At 61.0% G+C, this 21,981-nt stretch overlaps 1 protein-coding gene across 8 annotated transcripts in view; it reads left to right on the top strand.

Moving 5' to 3' along the window:
* Positions 1-21,581, top strand: part of NOL4L (nucleolar protein 4 like) — a 124,028-nt gene extending 102,447 nt beyond the window's left edge. For all 8 annotated transcript variants that reach the window (XM_060615143.3, XM_060615165.3, XM_060615173.3 and 5 more), the window contains 6 exons: positions 12,851-13,128; positions 15,147-15,332; positions 15,414-15,605; positions 15,886-16,008; positions 16,327-16,528; positions 20,918-21,581. In XM_060615143.3, coding sequence (XP_060471126.1) covers positions 12,851-13,128; positions 15,147-15,332; positions 15,414-15,605; positions 15,886-16,008; positions 16,327-16,528; positions 20,918-21,138 — 1,202 coding nt within the window. In that variant the 3' untranslated portion in view covers positions 21,139-21,581. The remainder of the gene's footprint in view (positions 1-12,850; positions 13,129-15,146; positions 15,333-15,413; positions 15,606-15,885; positions 16,009-16,326; positions 16,529-20,917) is intronic.
* Positions 21,582-21,981: the final 400 nt, after the last annotated feature.

The following is a 21,981-nucleotide window of genomic DNA, read 5'->3' as shown; positions in this document are numbered from 1 at the left end:
TCCCTGAAATCACAGCAGCAGACACTGGGCTGGGGTGGGGGAGGGACACACCACGCACAAAGTGCTTCCCTGCTGGGGGCTGTCGCTGCCATGGGTGAGCATACACTCTTGTCTCACCTCATGAGACGTAGGAGATGATGAAGAGAATTTGGGTGATCTGACCCTTCTCACGGTAGTGCCGAAGGAGGCTGCCCTCCTGTTTCTGCCTTGGCAGGTATTGGCCATGTGTGAAGTTCCCCAGAAGATGGGGGAGGGGGGAGCCTGGGAACCAGAGGAGCCTCCCCTCACGTATTCGAAGCACTGGCTTCTTGGGGCCAGAGTGATCCAGGCTGTTCCCGCTGTGGCCTCTTGCCCACGCGTAGCCGAGTCTTTTCCAGACCTGCAGCTAGGCCCTATCTGAGGCTTTGGCCTATGAGTCCAAATGGAACTCTGTGTACATCACAGGTGACTGGAAAGACACTTGGTTCAGGGGGTGCCTTCTGGGGTAGAGAGAAGACGCCTGGGAGAAGCTAGCTGTTGAGACTTTGTCCAGAGACACTGTAGTCTGGAGTTGACTTGGGACCAGTTTGTCAGTCTGTAGTCATGTCCCATCGGTGGGATTATCTGCCTAATGTCCATCTCTCCCCCAGAGAGCATAAGCACCCTGAAAGCTAGGACCCCAGAACCCAGCACAGAGCCTGGCACAGAGCAGGTGGGGGTAATGGTCTGTCAAATGGATGCTCGAATGAAATGGTGAACAAGAGCACACACATGGGCAAGGCAAGCCCGCAGGTCCCCCAGGCTTCAGATGCCGGCCAGGCCAGGGTCCCAGGGGGCCATGGGCGGGCCAGGCAGTCTGGGCTGCAGAGGGCGGGGCCAGGCCAGGGCCTGCTCCTTGATTTCTCCTTGATGTGCTTCACTGGCCTCTTGCTCTGCCCCTTCCTGAACGGAAAATGTGAGGCCTGGCCTCCAGAAGGGATGCGAGGGGGTGGGGAGCGGACATTACTCACCTCTCCGGCAGACAGGAAGCCAGCGCCAGGGGAGAGCAGAGGGTCCCACTTCCCTCTTCCTGCATGGTCGTCTTCCTGCAGGATTGTGGGGGTGGGGATTGCCGGCCAGGGGCTGTGTGGTGTCCTGGGGCATTTCAGGGCCCCTTGTATGTGCCTCTCAGACGAGACCGCTCCTATAGGCCCACAGGACACCACACTGGACCTCTCTTCTTCCCTCCCTCCGGTGACCCGGTGCCGGCACTCCCTTCCTGCAGATGGGGAGGGTTTGGAGCCTCCCCTCCGGTGCCCATGACCAAAGGCACTGGTGGGGAGGGGGGGGGGTCTTCAGTTCTTTCAGGACTCTTATCAGTTTGGTCATGGGAAGATTGAGCCCCTGTTCCTGCCTTTCAGAAGTCAGGCAGAGAGGGACAGGCACAAGAATGTGGGATCCCTGCCAGGCTGTAAGCCTCCTGAGGGCAGGTGTGCCTCTGTAGAAACCTATCTTAGGTTTCCCCTGGTTTCACAAATATTACATTTATTGTAGAAATTTTAGGGGGAAAAATGGAGCAAAAGAAAAGAAAAAAATACCAATATTTGGGGCATATTTTTCTCAGTCTTTTCTTTGCATATAATAAAAGTCTTGTTAAAAAAAAAAAAAAAAGGCAGGGGGATTATGTAGTGTTGCAGCCACCTTTTTTTCTTCTTAATGTTATTTGCCTCTCCTGTCAGTGATGTGGCATTTTTTGAAGACTGTCCAGTCATTCTAGTGACTGGAATCCCCATTCCCAAGCCTGCTGGGTGCTCAGAGCTATGACCATGCCTTTCCTACAGGGAAGGACATGTCCTCTCCTGAGGGGGAAGTAACTTGCCCAGACCACAAGTCTCTCTGACTCTGGAGCCAGCGTTTGGGCCACTTGTGGGGAAGGACATTCGAGTTCCTCTTTTTCATTGTTTCAGACAGCGCCACGGGGGGCATCCTCAGGGTCAGGGCCCTGCACTGGGATGAGTGTCCTCTTCTGGACGTTACCCCTAGCTCTGACCATGGAGTAGCAGCTCAACCAATGGCTGTTGAGCAGCTAGTGGCAGAGATGGGGGACCAGAGGAGGCCCGTGGGAGCAAGCAGGCTGTGTTTGGTGCGATGTTGAAGGCAGGCACAGGGGGCCTGAGGCGTGCCTGGGAGGCTCAGGTAGCAAGCACGTCTGTGCTCCTCCCAGGGAGGAGGCTGGGCAGGGGAAAAGGTGCTGAATGCCAGGGCTGGGGGTTTCCTGGGTCACATGTCTCCAGAAGCTCCCCAGGACTCCAGCCTCCAAACAGGAGAGACGGGGCAGGGAGGCTGCAGCCAGGAGGATGGAGAGAGCTGGGGCCATGTCTGTGGGCCAGGTCTCAGTTGGACGTGGCCCCCTGCAGGCAGGCCCTGGCACTGTGCCATGGGTCTCCTGAGCTGGTTCTGGCCAGTCCCGTCCCTGCCCGGTGGTCCTCGGCAAGTCATTGGCTCTGATTCCTGGCTTCTGCTGACATAGGACAGGCTAATGTGACCATTAGCCCTGAGGTCCTTGGGAGCTCTTTGAGAGAAGACCGAGGCTTCCTGCCTGCTGACAAGTAGGGCCCTCCACCGCCCAGAAACGCAGCCCGGGCGGCAGGGGCTGTCCCCTGGGGAGCAGTGGGGCTGTCCCTCCTTTCCTCACCAGCCGGGGCCTCTCTCAGTGTGCCTCCCCCACCTCCCTGCAGCGCAGTGTGCCGGGGAAGGGGGCGGCCGTAGCCCTGCTGCCCTGCCCCAGGCTCCGTCCTGCCTCCACTCGCAACTCCTCTCTCCTTGCTGTGGGGCCTGGGGCAGTGATCTGCCCTCACTGGACAGAGAGATGAGAGCTGGGTGAGGCAGTGACAGAGCTTAGCGCAAGCCTGGGACGGGAGAGGCTCAACAAATGGGTGTGGGGCCATTTCCTCATAAGTGGCCAGCCTGGTGCAGGGGGCTGTGCTGGAGGGCCGGGCGCCCGGGCTCACTGCCAACTGGCACGCGCGGGCTGAGGGGCTGTTGGCAGGTCAGGGCCTCCCTTGAAAGGCTGAGGGGTTCTCCTCACTGGTCCCAATTTCTAGACTCTTCACCAGCCTCACTTGGTCCCGTCCAGTCTATCTGTTCAGGTCCCTCTGGGTCCCGTCTGCCACATGATCCCCGTGTGGTCCTGACCACAGCTCCCTTACAGCGTCACACCAGTGTTCCTTGCTCCTGCTCTACCACACACACACACACACACACACACACACACACACACACCCATCCATCCATCCATCCATCCATCCACCCACCCACCCACCCACCTACCCACCCACCCACCCAGAGCCTTGCTGCTTTGGAAAGAGCTGGGATGGGAGGTCAGGTACTCACAGCTTGTCCTGGCATCTTGTGAACTCCTGTCACACACCCTGCTCATATGTGCCAGGGACCCTGAGTCCTTCAAGACCCTACCTCTGGATCCGCCTGACCCTGTCTCCAAGCTTCCACACAGGCAGGTAGCTAGGCAGGCAGCTGTGAGATTGTTCTGCTGTCCAAGGAGAAGGCTCCTGGGCACTGAGGACGCCACGGGAGGGTTCCCGGCAAGGGGTGGATGCTGCTCGTGCAAGGGAGAGGACAGGGGCCACCCTGCTAGTGGGGAAGGGCTCCGTAGGAGTTGGGAGCAGGCCATTCGGGCTCAGACAGTCCCCAACACCACCCCCGTGCTCCGGATACTTAGTGTGCTCTGTGGATGGTGCCCGCCCTCTGGCAGGCCCACTGCTGGGGTTGGAGCTTTATGGTTTGCTTACACCTGACTCCCTGGGGACCCCAACGTTCATGGTTGCGTGTCCGCCCTGGTCACTGTCACATTGGGGGAGGATTGTGGCCCCTTCACTGTGGCCAACTGGGGATGGCTTCTGAGGGACTTGTCCTGCAGTGAGCTTTGAAACTGAGCTTTCTCTCTTTCACACCTGTTGTCATCTTGGCCCTGGCCACCCCTGACCCTACTTGTCTAAGCTAAGGCTAGAAACCGGGTCTGGGCCCCATTCTCTGGCTACAGGTCACACTCCCTCCTTCCAGAGCACGAGCTGTTTGTTCCTAGTCAAGGCTCCAAACATCCACACGGAATGATCCCTCTGCCCTGCCCTCCCCCAAGGAACAGAGAACTGGGGCCCAAGTCTTTCTGGGGATTGGCCATGGGCCACCCTGGCAGTCCTGGGTCACAGGAAAGTGTCCATCATCAGCTGGGCTGCTGGCCGCACAGACAATGCTAGGCTGTCCTGGCCTCCAGCCACTGAGGGGTGAGAGAGGCTGGGAGACAGCACCGAGGGATCCCTTTATCCCAGGAGCAGGCGGGGCCTGCACAGCCCTGGCCTTGTGTGGGCTGCCAGGGTCTTAGGCCCCCAGATGCCTGTGAGGACATTAGAGCAGGACAGGCTCCCTGGCCTGGGGTGGTGAGGTTGACCTGCTAAGGGAGAGGGCGACCCCCCCCCCCCCCCACACCCCGGGAGATTAGCCTGCATCTGCCGGCCTGTCGGGGAGATCAGAGCCGTCCTGCTGCTCCTGCCCTTCGGTCTAGGATGCATTAGACCCCAGTTCCCCGTTGACCCTCTGCAGACACAGCCCTGCTGCGCTGGAGAGCATACCCAGGGTGGGTGGGGGCCATGCAAGAGAGGCATTGCCACCCCAGCCTGTCGAAGGGCAGCTTTCTCGGGAACCAGGAAGTGACCGGAGCCATGGTGGCGTCATCACTCTGACCTAAGGACTGAGGTGCACCGAACCCAGGCCGGCTTCCGGGAAGGCTGGTGCAGGACCTTCCAGGGCCCTCAGATGCCACACACACACGCACAGGCTTTGGGGCCCGGGCCCTGCCCCGTGAATCATCCACACATGGTCACCTGAAGTGGCTCTGTTTGCTCTCAGAACACACGATTTGTTTGGTAGGGGGGGTGGTAGGGGTGCAGTGGGCATATTGGCTGGAGCTTTGTATGTTGAGTTAGCATGGATTTCTCACTGCCCGTGCTTGACCTAGAGGGTGGGGCCAGGGAGATGTCAGACCTGGGAAGACACAGACCCAGCCTGTCCATAGCGGGAGCACCTCCCACTGGGCATACCTGACCAGTGCGTGTTGGGGGAGAAGCCGAAGGAAGTGGGGTGGCGGCAGAGGTGGGGACCGTCCCACGGTACAGATGGGCAAATGGAGGCCTAGAGGAGAAAGAGGGCAGGTGCCTTGGGAAATCGGGGGCCTGTCTGGGCTTTGCCACACACGCGGTGTGATCGCCGATGACTCCCCTCGGGGAGCCCCTGGTTCCTCCCCGATGCCTGCCGTGGGGTGCTTGCGCAGATCGGGAACAGTGTGCCTGGCGCCTGACACTTAGTATCATCCCCCACTGAAGGTGGCACCCGTCCCCAGTGCCCTGATGCCAGCCCTGCTCCGGCCCCCTGCCCCCAAGACCCAACTCCTCTGTGGGTCAGACACCTCACTAGGGGCTCCTGCACTGAAAGACAGGATTTCAGTTTGAGGGGGAAATCTAGGTCTGCGCTGTCTGATACTATGGCTGTAGATGGCTGTTAGAAAGGCTCCTGCAAACTGAGGTGTGCTGTGTGTGTGAAATACGCACTGAGTTTCAAAGGCGTCGTACGAAAAAAGAATGTAAAATAGCTCAGTTTTAACACAGTATTGACTCCTTGTTGAAATAAGATTTTGACTATATTGGGCTGAATAAAATAGATTATTAAAATTCATTCTCTCTGTTTCTTTTCACTTTTTAAATGTGGCTACTAGAAAACGGGAAAGTCCATGGCTGGCTCACATTCTGTTTCTATTGGACAGCACTGCTCTAGTCTCTGAGGGCCCGGGTGTCGGTGCCTGCCTAAGGAACGACCTGCAAAAGGCCGGGCGGGAAGGCGATGCTGTGGAGTAGAGGTGCCGGCGTCCCTGGGTCCGTGGCATTAGGAGGCAAGAGCGGAGGCCGGTGGGGAGCATGGTGGGGAACAGGGGCCGGCCTGCCCCTGGAACCACAAGGGTGGGATGGGATGCTTCGAAGGGACAGTTCGGTGGGCAGCCGGGGGCCTGACGGCCAGACCGCGGGGCGGGCACCCCGTGTGGCCCTGTCACCCAGGATGGTGGGATCCCAGCAAGACCGCCTGGTCCAACTCCTCTGTGTCCCCCGTTTGACCCCAAGGCCCTCCCCCTTCCTTCCGGGAGGAAGAGCAGGGTAGCCTGCCAGGAGCCTGGTGCTCCTGGGAACTATGCATCATGTAAACATGGCCCAGGCCACTGGCCTTTGTCAGAGCAGGCGGGGACCGGCCCTGGTGAGGTGCACACCCAAATTCAGAGCGCGGGCGGAGGAGGAGGAAGGGCCGGCTCTGCAGACTCCCTGCGCCTGCCCTGGTGTCTACTCCTCCCGGCCCACGGTGGGGCTGCCGGCTCCAGCCCTCTACCCCCCTCCTCCCCCCAGCCCAGCTCTTTTGTGTGTGAATTATCGATGCCCCCTCCTCTCCCCCTCCTGGCCGCCACTGTGACAGAAGCCCACGGAGGAGGGGGCCTCAGCCCCCGCCCCTCTGGCCGCAGAAGGCAGCCCGCGCTGGGCATGCCGGGTGGCGCGGCCACAGGCCCGGCCCGTGGTCTCAGTGGTGGGGTACCTTCCCACCTTTTCCCAGCCCGCCCTGGGAGCTGGTGCGGGTCACCCACTGGGAGAGGGTGCCGCTGGCTGCGGCCCCAGAGCCCGGTGTGGCGATTGGCGGCTCGCACAGAGCCGGGCTTGTGCGGGCTGCGGGGCGCTGGCGCCCACATAAGGGCATTGTTTGCCGAGGTAAAAGGGGTTTTTGTCTCCTTCTGGAGACGGGACAGAGGGAGGAACAATTTCCCCCATTCATCGCTAATTCCCCCATTGGAATAGCAGCACATCGCCCCACGTTAAATAGATGGGCACCTCGGCCCTTCCCTGCCCGAGGCGTTCCGGGCACAGGTGGTGGGCTCCGCGTCCTGCCCGAATCGGGGAGGTGTCCTTTGCCAGAGCCGGGGAGGCCTGGCTTTGTGGAAACGTTCAGAAGGGGTGCACCCCCCAGCGGCTCCCCTGCGGCCACTCAGGGCGCCCTTCTGTCTGTTGTTCACACACAGTCACAGGCTGGGGGCAGTCTCACCCCGCTGGCGCTGTTCTAGGCTCCGGCGGCCTGGCCTTGGGTGGGATGCCCGTCCTGCCACAGCAGCACGGACGAGGACCGGGTAGACACAAGAGGGTCACTTCCGGCCAGGTCTGGGACGGGTTGGACCAGAACACGTGTCCGCCCGGGGAGACCCATGGCCGGAGGCCTGCGCCCTGGAGGGCCCGACTCCCACACCCCGTGTGTCAGGGCCCCTGCTGCCCCTGGGGCCAGCTGGGTTCTTTCACAGGGTCATAAAGTGTCAGAGCCCAACAGGGCGTCAGCGGCAACTCCCTGGACTGCAGATAAGAGGAGCCAAGGAGGCGGGCTGTGCCCAAGGTCGGGAGACAGCGAGGCCTGCACCTGCTCCTGCCCTGGCCCCGCCGGCCTCATTCTGGCACGCGTTTGAATACGTGCCTGTATCTCCTTTAAATCACACTGTTTTGGAGGGAGTGGGGAGGAGGGAAGAATTGGGACCGTACCGGAACCCAGCTTGCCTCAGCCTGGGGTGCTGACGCTTCTCTCTGTTCCTTCTTTCCCCAAACGGTGCCAGGCGCTGCGGGGGCGGGGGCTGCCGCCAGCCCTTCCTGCGGGTACCAGCCACCTCAGGACTGAGCTAGGGGGACCGACCCAGTGGGGCTGTGGTGGGCCACAGTGAGGAGACAGCCTGGCTTGGGCTCCAGTCCCTGGGCTCCTCCCAGAGGGAGGATTGTGGATCACTCAGAGACTCCGGCTACCTTCCCCAGTAAGGAAACTGTTGGCTCCTGTAACCGAAAAGTCTAGGTTCTTCTTTGGCTTTAGGCAAGGATGGATATAAGGGGGATTTATTCCTGACAGCTATTCAGTCTTGCCAAACGGGCTCAGCAGCCCTGGGGGCTTGGGGGAGCACTTCTTTCCAAACATTTCAGCCAGAGCCCCAGGATTGACTTTCACGGGTCCAGCTTGGTCACATGCCCACTGACCGCCGGGATGGGCTGTGCCGACTGGCCAGGCGTGGGGCACGTACTTCCCCTGGAAGACTCAGGGTGCCCTCCCCCAGAGGAAGGGGTATGGGTTCTGGAGAGGCGGGAGTGATCTGGGCCCACCCAGCACAGCCCTGCTGACCCTGGGTCTGCTGGGCTGGGGCAGCTTACGTGGGGAAGGGGTGCTGGGCACAGGCCACAGACGTACGTAGTATGTCAGAAGGTGATTAAAATGGTCTGGAAAAAGTAGGTAAAGGGGTCAGCCTGTCAGAGCGGGGGCAGGGAGGTCTTACTGAGAAGGTGACCTTGAAGCAAATCCCTGAGGGGGAGAGGCAGCTGGGGACAGAGTGTCGGAAGAGGGAACAGCAAGTGAAAAGGTACACAGCTGGCACAGCTGCAGTGGGTGGCAGCAAGGGGCCCCCTCTGGAGGGAGTCTGGCTTCCACTTAGGGGGTTGAACTCCTTTCATGCAGCTGCTGCTGCCTGGGTGGGGGGGGGGGGGGGGGCGCTGACGGATGGATACACTTACCCCCTCCCCAGCAGCACCTTTGCCCCCACCAGGGTCAGGGGCCTTCTCCTTAGTCCCAGGGCCTTCTCAGCCTCCTCCAGTGAGGCTTCTTCCATGGGCTGCTTCTTACAAAAAGCCTTCCCTCCTTCCCTCCCTCCTGGTGTCCCTCCCTCCTTGGAAGGAGTTCTGGAGATGGGGCTCTGCCGTCGGGGCTCAAGGGCCAGAAAGCTCACGACTGTCTTTTTGGGGCCCAGTCTCTTCTGGAGCCCTGTGTCTGGTTTTTTGCTCACTGGAGTATGAGTCGCCAGGACAGCGACCACCCTCTCTTTTCACTGCTGAGTCCCCAGTGCCCCTCATGGGCCTGACACCAGGAAGTGTTCAGGCAGGGAAGGGACAAGGGTGGGAAGAGCATCCTGCGGGCACTAGCCTCCCCCTCCTCCTCCCTGGCCCACCTCAGATTTCGCACCCGGCCGGGCTCTGGCGGGCCCTCCGGAGCCCCTGTGTGTAGGAAGCAGGTGCGTTATGAAGGAAGACAGCGGGGCATAGAGAACCAGCTTTTTCTTTTTTAGCGCCTACTCTCTACGCCAGTATTGTCTACACCTCATGCATCCTGGTTTACTGACAGGAGACGCATTTGGAAAGGAAACCGAGGCTCAAGGAGGTAAAGTGGCATCTTCAAGGTGACACGGCCCCTCTGCATTCTGCCTAAAACCCACGGCCTCTCCAGTTGGCAAAAAATGGACCCGAGTGGGAGGCAGTCCGTGAGAGGGTGGCGCTGCGGGTGGTCGGCACGCGGGTTGAGGGTGGCCCCGGCAGGATGAAGGGCAGGATGACGGGGGAGCACACGCTCGAGGTGGGCTGTGTGTGTGGCTGGCTTTCCCTGCCCCCGGGCGAGGTGCGGAGGTGGGAGGGCCTTGGCCTGTGGCGGGAGGAGGTGGGAACAGAGCTTGTGAACTGGGGCCCGCTGGCCTGCTCAAGGTTTTGGGGTTCTTTTGGTTTTGGGGGGACTTTTGTGGTGAAATATGTATAACATAAAAATCTTATGTTACATTTTAACCATTTTTAAGCGTACAATTCAGCGGCATTAAGGACATTGACAGTGTTGTGCAACCAGCACCGTTATTTCTAAAATACAGTGTTCCTCACCCCAAACTATATCCATTAAGCAGTAGCTCCCTGTCCCGCCTCCTCCAGGCCCTGATACGTTTTCTGTCTCTATGCATGTGTCTAATCCACACACTGGGTGGAAGGGGACTCATTCAGTATTTGTCCCGTTGTGTCTGGCTTCTTTCACTCAGCATAATGCTCTCGGAGTTCATCCGTGTTGTAGCGTGTGACAGTATTTCATTCCTCTTTAGGGCTGAACAATATTCCATTGCATGGATAGACCACATTTGGTTTGGCAAGGTCTTTCAAAATGGAAACAATGTAGGTCAGTCATTAACATTTTAAAATCTGGATATTTACATAATGGTGCAGATTTCTGGTTTCTTCTAAAAACTCAGGATGCCTGGTCTGGACTCCTGGCACCTCCTGGTCCCACCTGCACAGCCACTTCCCTTACTGGATGAGAGCAGCCTCGGAGTACTGGGAAGAGGGTGCTGCGTTGCAGTCGGAGCCAGTGCCTGTGGCTGTCTGGCCGAGCAGCAAGGATGCACAGCCCTGGGGCCACCCTGGGCTCCTGAGCTGTGGGAGGCTGGGAGTAGGCACGCATCCCCTTTCCCCCTTCCACCATAGGTGTAGGGCGAGGGAGGTCCGTCCTCCCACGACGAAACCTAGTCAGAGAGGCAGGTGGTTGGGGTGCCACCCGTGGGCCTGTGCAGGGGTGTGGCACCACCGCAGGAGGCCGTGGGCCTGACGCCCCTGCGTTGGGACAGTTGGCTCACTGTGTGCAGAGCATGGTGCCTTCCTATCAACCCCTCCTTCCAGAAGAGGAAGCCAAAGCCCTCCAAGGTCAAGCAGCTGGCCTATTAGGAATGATGCCAGGGTGTGAAGTCTCACCTATAAGGTGGGCCAAGAATGGGCACCTGCCAGAGCAAACGGGTTCACGTGATCAGTCAGTATGGGTGCCCATCCCTGCCTTCCAGCTCCTCAGCTCCAGAAGAGGCTCCTGCATGTGTGGGGGCTTCTCTGGCAACAGGTGGGAGGTAGGCAGCCGTCAGAACTCACCCTGGGCCAGGCAAAGGAGGCACGAAGTATCCCCAGGAAGGACGGGCATTGGGCTGTAACTCCTTCCCAGGGACAGTGGAAGAGGAGGCCTGCCCTGAGGAGGCCGCATTGAGCCAGGCCTCGAAGGTAGACTGAAATTTTCTGAGTTAGAAGCAACATGGCAGGCAGGCAGCAGAGCCTGAGCCCAAGCAAAGGCCTGGAGATGTGAGGTCCCGCGGTGGCCAGGAGGGTGGGGTCTGGACTCCAGAAGTCAGGGGACTAAGAACACACCCAGCGGGAGTCTGGAGGATAGTCTTCAGGGGTCTTTGGAGAGCAGGAAGGTTATGGAACAAGAATAGGCTGGTGCTGGAAAGGGGTGGGGTGGAGGTGGGTGTGATGAAGGGAGGGAGGGCAGCCACTTTCCTGTGGTTTGGTAATGAGCATCTGTCCCTCCAGGAGGGCTGGCACCTTGGTTGTCATTGTTACTTTGTTTCTCAGCCTGGGACTGTGCGGGCATGCAGTAGGTGCTCAGTAAATACTGCCGGGCAATTTGTTCATTCCGCCAACATCTGCTCTGGTCGCTGGAGATCCTTCTGGAGGAAAACCAGGCCCATCTGTGATGGAGGAGGAGGGGGGCAGCGGACGCGTGGTGAGGTCCTGGAGGTTGCAAGGACGCAGGCACAGGGACTCTGGGGTGTCGTTCAGCAAGCAGGGAGCTGTGGGGCGGCTTTGAGCAGAGCCTGGAGCTGACCTGCAGGAGGATGAAGGGAGCCGTGGCTGCCCGGAGGAAGAGGAGAAGGAGGGGCAGCCTGGCCCAGGGGACCTGCGGCAGCCAGGGGGGGAGGGGTGCCACTTCACCACGGCCTTTCCCATCCCCCTCTGCCCCGGGCTCGGCTGCTTGATGGGCAGCCCGGCCCCGCCCCCGGGCAGCCGGGAGGCCAGCGATTGGTTGGGGCGCTAGAGCCGCTCGGTCGCCATGGGGACGCTCTGGCGGTGCGCGTGCCCAATGCCCAGCCCCGGGGACTAAATCTTCATAATCTGCTGGCTGGGAGAGTGGGGGTGGGGTCTTGCGCGACCCTGGCCTGGGGAGAGGGGTGGCCTGGGATGCGGTCTAGGCTCACTGTGGTTCCCCCCTCCCCCACCAGCTCTGGGTCCTGGTGCCGAGCCCCGGGGGCACCTGGGCGCCACCGGGAACCGCTCGGTACTCACCTGGCCGTGACCCCGGGAGCTCAACCTGCTTTGGCCTCCGCCGTCTCAGTTGATCAAGCAGGAGGCTGGGCCTGGATTGGGGAGAGGGGCCTGGAATTTTATCTGAAAATGTCTAACCCCTCAGTTGAAGTTTGTCCTCCCAGGTCCACCAGGCAATACTGTGCTCTCCGCAGCAGGGGGCGCCCTCGGCAGAGCTTTGTTGGGTTGTCACCTCTGGAAAGCAGAGACAGCCTATTGAGATGCCAGGAATGCAGCCCCCTGAGCCTGCAGCCCTGGCTCAGGATGTCCAAGGCCACCTGACCTTGCACAGAAGGCAGCTCTGGGGGGAGAGGGGGGCACTGTCTGTGTGTAAGCTGCCAGGACTAGGCAGGGCCCACATGCGGGAAGAGTGGGTAACTGGGGGAGGAGGGGGGAGGTCACAATGGAGGCGTTATCCCTTTTTCCTTGGGCAGATGAAGGAAGCTGAGAGCCCACTGTGGGGAGAGGGTGTGAAGGGGCAGGGCAGTGGCGAGTTAGAGGAAGAGGGGGATGCCGGTCAGGCCCCAAGCCAGCTCTGGGTGTCCAAGCACCTCTGGCGTGCAGCAGGCTGGTCAGACCTGAGGCAGCAGCCACTCGGTCCCGGGCCCTTGAGGCTGGGCCTCCCTCGAGCCTGGATGTGGTGTCACGGGTGTGGAGTGCAGGAGATCACTACGGGCGCTCCACTCCTGATGGCCTGCTTCAGGCAGAGGGGCCCTGTCCCTCCATCGGGCAGGGGCACAGCTAGCCTCTTCGACAGCAGGGCTCACCTCTTGCTCAGAGACGCCTGTGAGGACAAGACGGGGCAAGTATTCCCTGTGGCTGCCGTGGCCGCGGTCCCCCAGGGCGCGTTAGGGGGCAGGAGGGGCTGAGGTGGAGCCTCACACCCAGGCCTCTTGTTCCAGATGACTCCTCCTCTGAGAGTGGCAGCGGCAATGGCTCCTCCACCCTGAACCCATCCACGTCCAGCAGCACGCAGGGCGATCCCGCCTTCCCCGAGATGAATGGCAACGGCGCCGTGGCCCCCATGGACTTCACCGCCACCTCCGAAGATCAGCCCATCAACCTGTGTGACAAGCTCCCGCCGGGCACAGCACTCGGCACACCATCCTACCCCTCGGACGGCTGTGGCACCGATGGACTGCGGAGCCGCGTCAAGTACGGGGTGAAGACCACCCCTGAGGTGTGTGGGGCTGTGGGCCCGCCTGAGATGTGAGCCCCCTGCTTCCTGTACACGTCAGGGCTGCACGAGGCTGAAATGACATTGTGTGTCCCCAGAGTTGTGACGCCAAGTCAGGGAGGTGGCTGCTGTCATTTTCCTGGGAAGGCTCTGGAATAAGAAATCACACAGTGTGTGACCTCAAGCAAGGCCTTCCTTCCTCTGAGCCTGTGTCACCATCTGTAAAGAGGGGTGGGCCCCACCTTAATGAAGGTAGCGGGTGACGTGTGGCCTATTTCCCTCAACCCCCAGCACAGAGTCTGCTGCAAATTACAGCAGCAAAGTGGCCGCTTTTGGCACCAAGTCCCCACCTTTCTCGGCTACTCTGCACGCCTGTCCCCATTTTACAGATGGTGCGGAAAAAGAATGAGGCCTCTGAAGCCCCAGGGATGTGAACGTTTGAAACTCAGTAGGCCAAGCTGATGGGAGGCGGGGGTGGCCACCAGGGAAGGCTGGCCCGTACAGGTGCCCCCCACCACCGGGAACTCCCTCCTGCTTTCTGCCCCACCCCCCTCCGCTTGCGCCTGCTGCCTCTGGGCCACGGGGGTCTCCTGCAGTGGTGCGGTGCGTCACTGGGCACTTGAACTCTCTCTGTGCAGGAGCGTTTTCTCCTGCCGGGGCCGGAGGAGGGCCAGAGGTGACTCATCAGAGCCCTATGCCCCTCCGCTCCAGCCGGGTACCCCTACACAGCTTCCCTCCCCTCCCTGGGCCTTTCTCTTCTGCAGAGGGCGTAGGGCAGGTGCCAGTGCTTGCCTCTGATGGCCTGTCTCACGGGAAGGTTCTGTACAGATGAGCGGGTGTTCGGTTGTCACTGTGTGCCTGAGCTCAGGCCACGGAGGTCAGACATAGCTGCCACCTGCACTGAGCAAAGAGCTGCAGAGGGGGAGTTTGCCGCCGTGAGCTCAGGCCACGTGTGTGGGCCGAGGAAGTGAGACGGGAGCACCCGTGCCACCAGCAGCTTGTGTCTCACGGTTTCTGTCTCCCCTGGCCCTGGCAGAGGACTTGGCCGAGGAGCAGCTTGGGAATGGGACTGGCCCAGGGCCTGGAAGGTCTTTCGACTCTCCACTGCGAGTCTGTCGTGACCCGGCCGGAGGACCTAGGTGTCTCTGCCCGTTAAAGTCTGTGTGTGGATCAAGAGTTGGGCACCAGGCCGGGGGCCCTGGGAGGTGGGTCACATCTCCCGTGGGATGGTCACAGAGAGTCCTGGTGGCCGCAGCCGCAGCAGGACCGGGCGCCGGTCAGTGTCCATCTTTATCCGTTTGTTCTTCAGCGAGAGCTGTGATCCCCACAAAAAGAGGCTTATTCTCTGAGGTGTTCATGGGGTGCGAGTAGGCAGCTGGGTCCCTCCTCTGCTGAACGACACGGTGACTACCTGGGGAGCTGGGCCTGGTTCCCACTCCCCCTTTCTGCACACACCCCCTCCCCGTGATGGGGCTCACGGTGTCTCCCCAGGAGTGGCAGCAGACAGGGGAACCCCAGCCCAGGAGTTTCGGGAATGCGCTTTGCCTGATGGACCTGTCGCCTTGGCTGGTTCCCTCTCCCAGCCCGTCTGTTCCTCCTCCCTGACAGACGGCGCTTACTTGCTGCCTGTGTGACAGCTCGGTTGCCGGCTCGGGCTGCGGCTCCTTGGGGATCGGGGAGGAAAACCCCAAAACCAGAGCCAGCCTTGGCAGAAGCAGAAGAGGCTGGGAACCCTTCCCACGAGTGCCCGTCCCTCACACGATGCGGCGGGTCACGCTGTGGGCGCTGCCGCCGAGTAGAGCACTCACACGGGCCCAGACCTCTGCTGCCCTGCCTGCTGCTGCCCCCGGGCATCTCCATTCACGGAGGAAGGGAGTGGAGAGGGGAAGTGACACAGGACCTCGAAACTGTGGCTAGCGCGGCGGTTAGGTGCGCTCACCATCCCGGTGCCCGAGCTCTCCGTGGCTGTCGGAGACCACGAGCGGGCCTGGTCTGACCCTCCGGCCCCTGCCCTCTCTCAGTCGCCCCCTTACAGCTCCGGGAGCTACGATTCCATCAAGACCGAGGTCAGTGGCTGCCCTGAGGACCTGACGGTGGGCCGGGCCCCCACGGCGGATGACGACGATGACGACCACGATGACCACGAGGACAACGATAAGATGAACGACTCTGAGGGCATGGACCCTGAGCGCCTCAAGGCCTTCAATGTGAGCGCCGTGAGGGATGGGCGGGGTGGGGGCCGGGGCCACAGCCGCGGCGGCCCTTCCTACAGCCGGTGTCTCCCACAGATGTTTGTGCGTCTCTTTGTGGACGAGAACCTGGACCGCATGGTGCCCATCTCCAAGCAGCCCAAGGAGAAGATCCAGGCCATCATCGAGTCCTGCAGCCGGCAGTTTCCCGAGTTCCAGGAGCGGGCCCGCAAGCGCATCCGCACATACCTCAAGTCCTGCCGGCGCATGAAGAAGAACGGCATGGAGATGGTGAGCCCCTCGTCCCCGGTCCACCTGCTCCCTCTGCGCCACCCCCCCGGGGACTCCTGGGTGGCCCCCCTGGCCAGACACTTCCCCTTGACCCTCCCGATGCCCCTGGGAGCAGGAACCACGATCCCTGATTCTCAGAGGAGGGAAGCTGAGGCCCAGAAAGATTATGCGGTTCCATAGATCACGGTCCTGGAGCACACACGCCAGCCCTGTCCCAGCCACCTCCAGGGCAGGGTCTCGGTAAGCCCCAGCACCGGCCCCATCCCCGTTCTGCCTGCAGACGAGACCCACACCTCCCCACCTGACCTCGGCCATGGCAGAAAACATCCTGGCGGCAGCCTGCGAGAGCGAGACGAGAAAAGCAGCCAAAAGGATGCGCCTGGAGATCTACCAGTCCTCCCAGGTACCTGCTTACCCACAGCTGCCCGGGCGTTGTTCCTGGCGTGGCAGGGGTGAGAGGGTGACCGTCAGTCATGCTGGAGACAGCTGGGGACAGGGAGAGAGGGAAAGGCCGTCCTGGGACCCAGACGGAGCTGCAGTGGGGCAGATGAGGTGGGGCAGATGTGGAAAGTCAGAGGGCCCGGTCACACAGGCCTCACAGACCTCGGGAGCCCGGCCTCTGAGAGGGTTTTTGAGCCAGGCAGGAACGGATCCAATCTGCCCCCCAGAGAGATGAGCAGAGGCCCGTAGCTCAAAGCACCCTTCGGTTCCCACTCTGCAGGATGAGCCCATTGCCCTGGACAAGCAGCACTCCCGGGACTCTGCAGCCATCACCCACTCCACCTACTCACTGCCAGCCTCCTCCTACTCCCAGGACCCCGTGTATGTCAACGGCGGCCTCAACTACAGTTACCGCGGTTACGGGGCCTTGGGCAGCAACCTGCAGCCCCCTGCCTCCCTCCAAACAGGAAATCACAGTAACGGTGAGTGGGGGGACCCGGGCTCTCTGGCTCCCTGACCAGAACCCAGGTCTGTGTGTATCACAGCCTGGAGAAGGGGGCAGGGCAGGTGGGGAGGCAGAGGCCGCGTGGCACAGACACCCGCCCGTTTCACAGTCTTGGCCAGTCCTCAGGTTGGACGGCGAGGAAACCTCAGCTGGTTAAAACAGAGCATACCAGTCCTTTCTCGCCTCCGAGGAGGCTGCCCCAGCGCTCGACTGGATGCGCTGCTGGGCCTCTCCCAGCTCCGGCTCCTCGCAGGCCATCGCAAGCACTGAGTTGCAGCCAAGGTCTTGCTCTGACTTGAATCCTCTCCACACACCTGCTTTACCCCCAGTCACCAGAGCTTGGCGAGGTGGCCGCTGGCCCAGGTCACTCGGAGTTGGTAGCAGAGCCAGCATCAGGCCCGGGCACGGCCCAGTTCAGCAGCTGTGGCCTGCAGAGGGGTCCTGTCTAGTGGCTCTGGGCAGGTCCTCGCCTTCTCCAGGCCTCAGCCCTTGCCCCTGCCCCATCTAGGAGCCCCATCTAGGTCACCTGGGGTGACAGTTAACTCTCTGTTCCCCCAACTCCAACCCCTTAAGCTGGTGATTCCCTTGGTGCCCCTGCAGTACTTCCCAGGGGCCTCTGATGCAGACAGGACATAGCCCAGTATCGGAGAAACGGTCCCTGAGAAGACGCAGACCTCCCTGTGGAGTTAGGCATCACCCTGAGTGGGAACTAGCGTGGGGACCTGAGGCCCATTCACGCTGGGCCCCACTTGAAGCCGGGGTGGGAGCAGCAGGGGAAGAGCAGACTCGGCTGGTGGAGAGCAGCCTGGCGGCCTTGGGGAACGAGAGGGGAGTAGGTTGGGGGGGGCGGTGACCTCAGGGCTGGGTGCTTGGAATTGGTTGTGTATGCAGTGGGAGCCACTGATAGGTTTTAAGCAAAGCAGGGCTGTGAACTCTGCTCTGTCTTCGTGGTGAGATCTGAATCAGAAGGGCAGGAGGCAGCGGCTGTGTGCAGTGAGGGTCCTTCAAAGCCAGAGGGGGGAGGAGGAGAACTGAGGGTGACCCCAAGTTGCTTGAGGAGTAGGTTGGAGGAAAGTACTGCCCATAGGCCAGGGAACTTTGGTTCTAGGTCTTGGCTGAACGTGCCTGAGAGTTGCTCTCAAGCCCTTGTCCTTGGCTTCAGGAGACCCCTCAACGTTCCCGGGCAGCAAGGGAGGGGCTGGCCCGTACCCACGGCAGGAAGCCCAAGCCCCCTCCGCTCACCTTGCCCCCTGCCACCAGGAAGTGTGTGCAGGTCCCCGGAAGATTCCTGCCTGGGCTTAACTTCTCATCCCTTCCTAATGCCTCTTAACCTAAAATAAGAGGCTGCCTGGCCTTAATCCCTGAAGCTGAAGCCGGAGTGGCCAGCCCCAGTGAGAGGTGGGACCACTGTCCCAGAAGGGTGGCTTTTCTTCCAGGAAGAAGAGCCATCTGACCCCTGAGCAGGGACCCTATTAGAGTATCTGAAGATAGGCCCCAGGGCAGAGAAGTTAGGACCCCCCTAGATATACATGAGGAGCGTGAGGCCCAGTCATTTCCAGGCAGCAGGCTATGGTGACAAGCCCCGACTTGGTCCATGCAGCGTGACCCGTCTCCGGGCTGCAGCTGCCAGGGAGGGCGCTGGGCCTGCTCCCCTCTGCGCCCTTTTCACACCTGCCAGAGAGGCTCCAGCAGCAGCCAGATCTTCCTTTGAGGGAGGCAACTGGCTCTGCCCTTTGTACTTCCCGGGGCCTCCGTTCCCTTCCGTATGCACCCTCCTTCCTTAGAGGTGGGTGGCGAGGTCACTGTAGCAGAGCTCTGCTCATTTACCTCCCGGCCTGGGGCAGCACATGCCCTGCAAGCACTGGGTTGGAGTCCAGCAGCTGTCCACAAGCAGCCGCCCCAGCCCTCCCGCCCTCCCCGGCAGCAGCCAGCCCTGCAAGGGACCCTTCAGTCAGACCGGTGCCTTGGCAGGGCGATGTGTTAGCCGCTCGGAGCTCCTCGTGTTGCTCATCAGGTTGTCATTGGGAGATGCAAATGAGCTTAGATAACATCCGCTTGGCCCCCTCTCCTGGGGTGCTGGGCATCTCATGCCCACTCCTGCCCCTCCAGCAACCACACCTGAGTGTCAGCACTAGCGCCTGTGGGAGGATGGCTCCAGAGCAGACTGGCTGCAGGAAATAGGGACATTCTCCTCTCTGGGCTCTAGCTACTGTCCAAGAGAGACAAGAGGACAAGGCTCGGCAATGGGAGAGAGAGGAACCCCAGGGCCCAGTCACACCAACTGTGGCAGGCGGCTCTGGCCTTCATTGTCTGGAAGAGACTGGGAGCCGCTCCAGGGGAAACCAACCCCCCCCTGGCCCGGAGGCAGCCCTGCAGCTTCCAGGAGTCTGCGGAGGCGCCCCTGCCCCCTACCTGTCCCCTGCAGCCCTCTGGCCAACAACAGGGGAGTCCACCACCTGCTTGGCTGCTGTTTCCAGCAACTCACAGCCCTGCTTCTTCCTCCTGCATTTCATTTGAACAGACTTAGCTGCTCCTTTGACTCTCAATTCCAAGGACGGTCCTTAGCAAGCCAGTTCCAAGGACCTGCTTCTTGATGTCCACGTGCTCCGGTCAAAGAGGAAGCAGCCCGTGGGACAGGTGGCCCCTCCCCCCCACTCGGGCTGCACCAGCTTCCTTTAGCAGCAGGTCCAGCTTCCAGTGTCAACCAGCAGGTCACTTCCAGGCACGACGTCTCCACAGACTGGAGCTTGTCCATCTCTCTCTCTGCAGCAGCATAAAAAGTGCCACTGCAGATACAGTAGTGAGTGAAGCTGGCCGTCAGAACCCACGGGGTAGTGGGGAAACGGCTGATAGCCAAGGACAGCCTCACACGCCTGCCTGCCAGGGTGAGACCACCCGGGGTGGAGGGTGGGTAGGCAGGAGCAGGGAGACGGCCCCCCGAGGAGGCTCCAGGTATGCTCCTCCTCCTCTCACTCAACACCTCTCAAGAATGCTTTTCAACTCCCAGGAGCCTCCAGGTCTCCTGGGAGCCCGTTCAGAAAGCCGCCCCCCCCCCCCAAACCTGTCTGGAAGCCCTTTCCCAGTGGGCCTGGCAGCTCACGGCCACGCGGAGTGTTTCCCAGGCAGGGCTCAGCCTCCCAGCAGCCTCCTCCTGTTCCGAGGCTCAGGGACGTTGAGCTACCTGCAGAGTGGCAGAGCAGGCCTTGCATTCAGGCACCCGTGGAGTAGCCTGGGAAAGGCAGAGAGGAGACAGGGCCTGGTGGCCCCTGCCTCACATCCTCCCGTCTGTTTCAGAAAACCTCAGGCTCCTTTTTTGCCGCCACCATTTGGAGGGTGAAGGGGCCTTCTCCAGATAGCACCCCTAGGTCCTGTCCTGACCACTCCGACCCTCGCACACCTGCCCCACAGCATGGACTTTCCCCTCGCTCAGGCACAGAACACCTCCTCAGAGGAAGGGGGATTCTGCGGCTCCTCGGAAATAGGCTTAGCACCCACAGCACCTTCCTCCATGTGGCACTCCGTGCCAGGCACCCCGCCCCCGCAAGGCACCGTCACCATCTGCCCGGCCTGGCCTCAACCTCTCCCACAGCCAAGCAGGGCACCTGGCCTTCTCCATCTGGACAGAAGTCCCACCCCGGTCTGAGCACCCGTGCGGCTCCACTCTGGACTCCAGGGCTTTCCACACACCCGTGCCTCTCAGGGTGTCGGGTGCCTGCTGCAAGGTGCTTACCATCTCCCGGACAGCCTCCCGGTGCTGGGAGGAACAGCACACCTCTCCGGCGCACGCAGACGCTGATAGCCCACGGCCGTTCTTCCAGGGGGAGCTCTGCTTCACCACAGTGCAGAGAGGCAGGGCAGTTCTTTGCCTTGAGGCCTCCCCCTCGCCCGGCTGCCAGAGCTGGGATACGTGCGCGTTAGGGGAGCGCTGTCCGCCTGAGGGTCCCCAGAGAGCCGTGCAGGTGGGAGACGGGCCGGGGAGCGAGGGTCAGAGCCCCACGCTGGCTGATGTAAAGCCCGTGCCCCCACCACGTCCCACCCTGCCCTAAAGGCAGAGCCGAGGGCCCACATTCACCATGTGGTCTCTGGCAAACCTCGACCTCCAGGTCTCTGCTTCCCCCCCCCCCCCCGCCATGTCACCGAGGAGGTCCCCTTCCTTGAGGATCGCCCTGAGGGTTAACAGAGAAGCCCACGTTTCGTCTGCTGGTACCAGGCCCCATTCCGGGCACTGGCATACACCCGTCAAGAGGCCCAAGTGCCTGAGTCACAGCAAGCCCCCAAGACAACACAGAGTGATGGCCTCCGGTGCCATGGGAGGTGTCGCCTCCCCTTTTGCCTCCGCTCCTCACCCACACTCTCCCCTCTACAGGGCCCACCGACCTCAGCATGAAAGGCGGGGCCGCCACCGCCTCCAGCACGCCCACACCCACGCCCTCCAGCAACAGCACCAGCAGGACCATGCCCACCGCCCAGCTCAGCCCCACGGAGATCAGCGCTGTGCGGCAGCTCATCGCCGGCTACCGAGAGTCCGCGGCCTTCCTGCTGCGCTCCGCGGACGAACTGGAAAACCTCATTTTACAGCAGAACTGACCCGCGGCACCTGAAGCGCACTACCCTAGGGAAGGAGGCCGGCCCGGCCCGGCCTCCTGCCTCACCACTTGGTACATTTTGGTTTTTGAAAGAGGTGGGATCCAAAAGAGCGGTTTCTAGCCACACGCCAAGCACCTGCGACTTTGGGCACAAGGACACTTTTTTTTGGAATCTCACCACACGGGTGCTCTGACCTGCTTGGAAGAGGCCATGGGGCAGCTTTGGAAGGGCTGGGGCTCCCCTGACGAGGCGCTGGGGACGCAGCTCTATTTAGAATCATCTTCGTGGACCCTGATGTTAGAATCCCACCCCCAGATAATTACCTTTCAAGTCTTAGGTGAGCAGAATTGCATATTTATTGAGAAAAACAAAGTGGACCCTTTCTTCCTCTCCCCTTAGTAATTTATTTTTCTGAAAATGGATTCTTTTGTGTTTGTACAGATTGCCAGTCTGTGTCTGTCTGATCAGAAGGATGTATCCCTGTGACCTAACATTCCATATCACTACACTGGCGCGGGCTGGGGGAACGGCAGGGCGGGGTGAGGTGGGGCAGGTGCCGGGCTGGCTGTCCCCTTGAGCACCCGGCACAGCCAAGCCGCACAGCCAAGCCGGAGGACCTCGCCCACACCCAACGCAAAGCAAAGGCAAAAATGGCTCCCCCACCCCTATCCCACAGAAGCCCCCGTCACACGGTCACCTGTGTTCTACCTCACACTCCAGCGTGGGCTTTTTCCAGGATGTGCCCTGAGCCTGTTCTGAATGGCTATCGCCTAACTCCCCCACACCATGTGTCCGCCTGGGAGGTAAGTCCAGAGGGGTGGCCAGGAGCTAGAGCCCAGAGAG

This window comes from Panthera onca, chromosome A3 (assembly GCF_046562875.1).
Source record: "Panthera onca isolate mPanOnc1 chromosome A3, mPanOnc1 haplotype 2, whole genome shotgun sequence".
NCBI classification, from domain to species: Eukaryota; Metazoa; Chordata; class Mammalia; order Carnivora; family Felidae; genus Panthera; species Panthera onca.
Note: the sequence above shows the minus strand (reverse complement) of the source record. Positions and strands in the feature narration are given on the sequence as shown.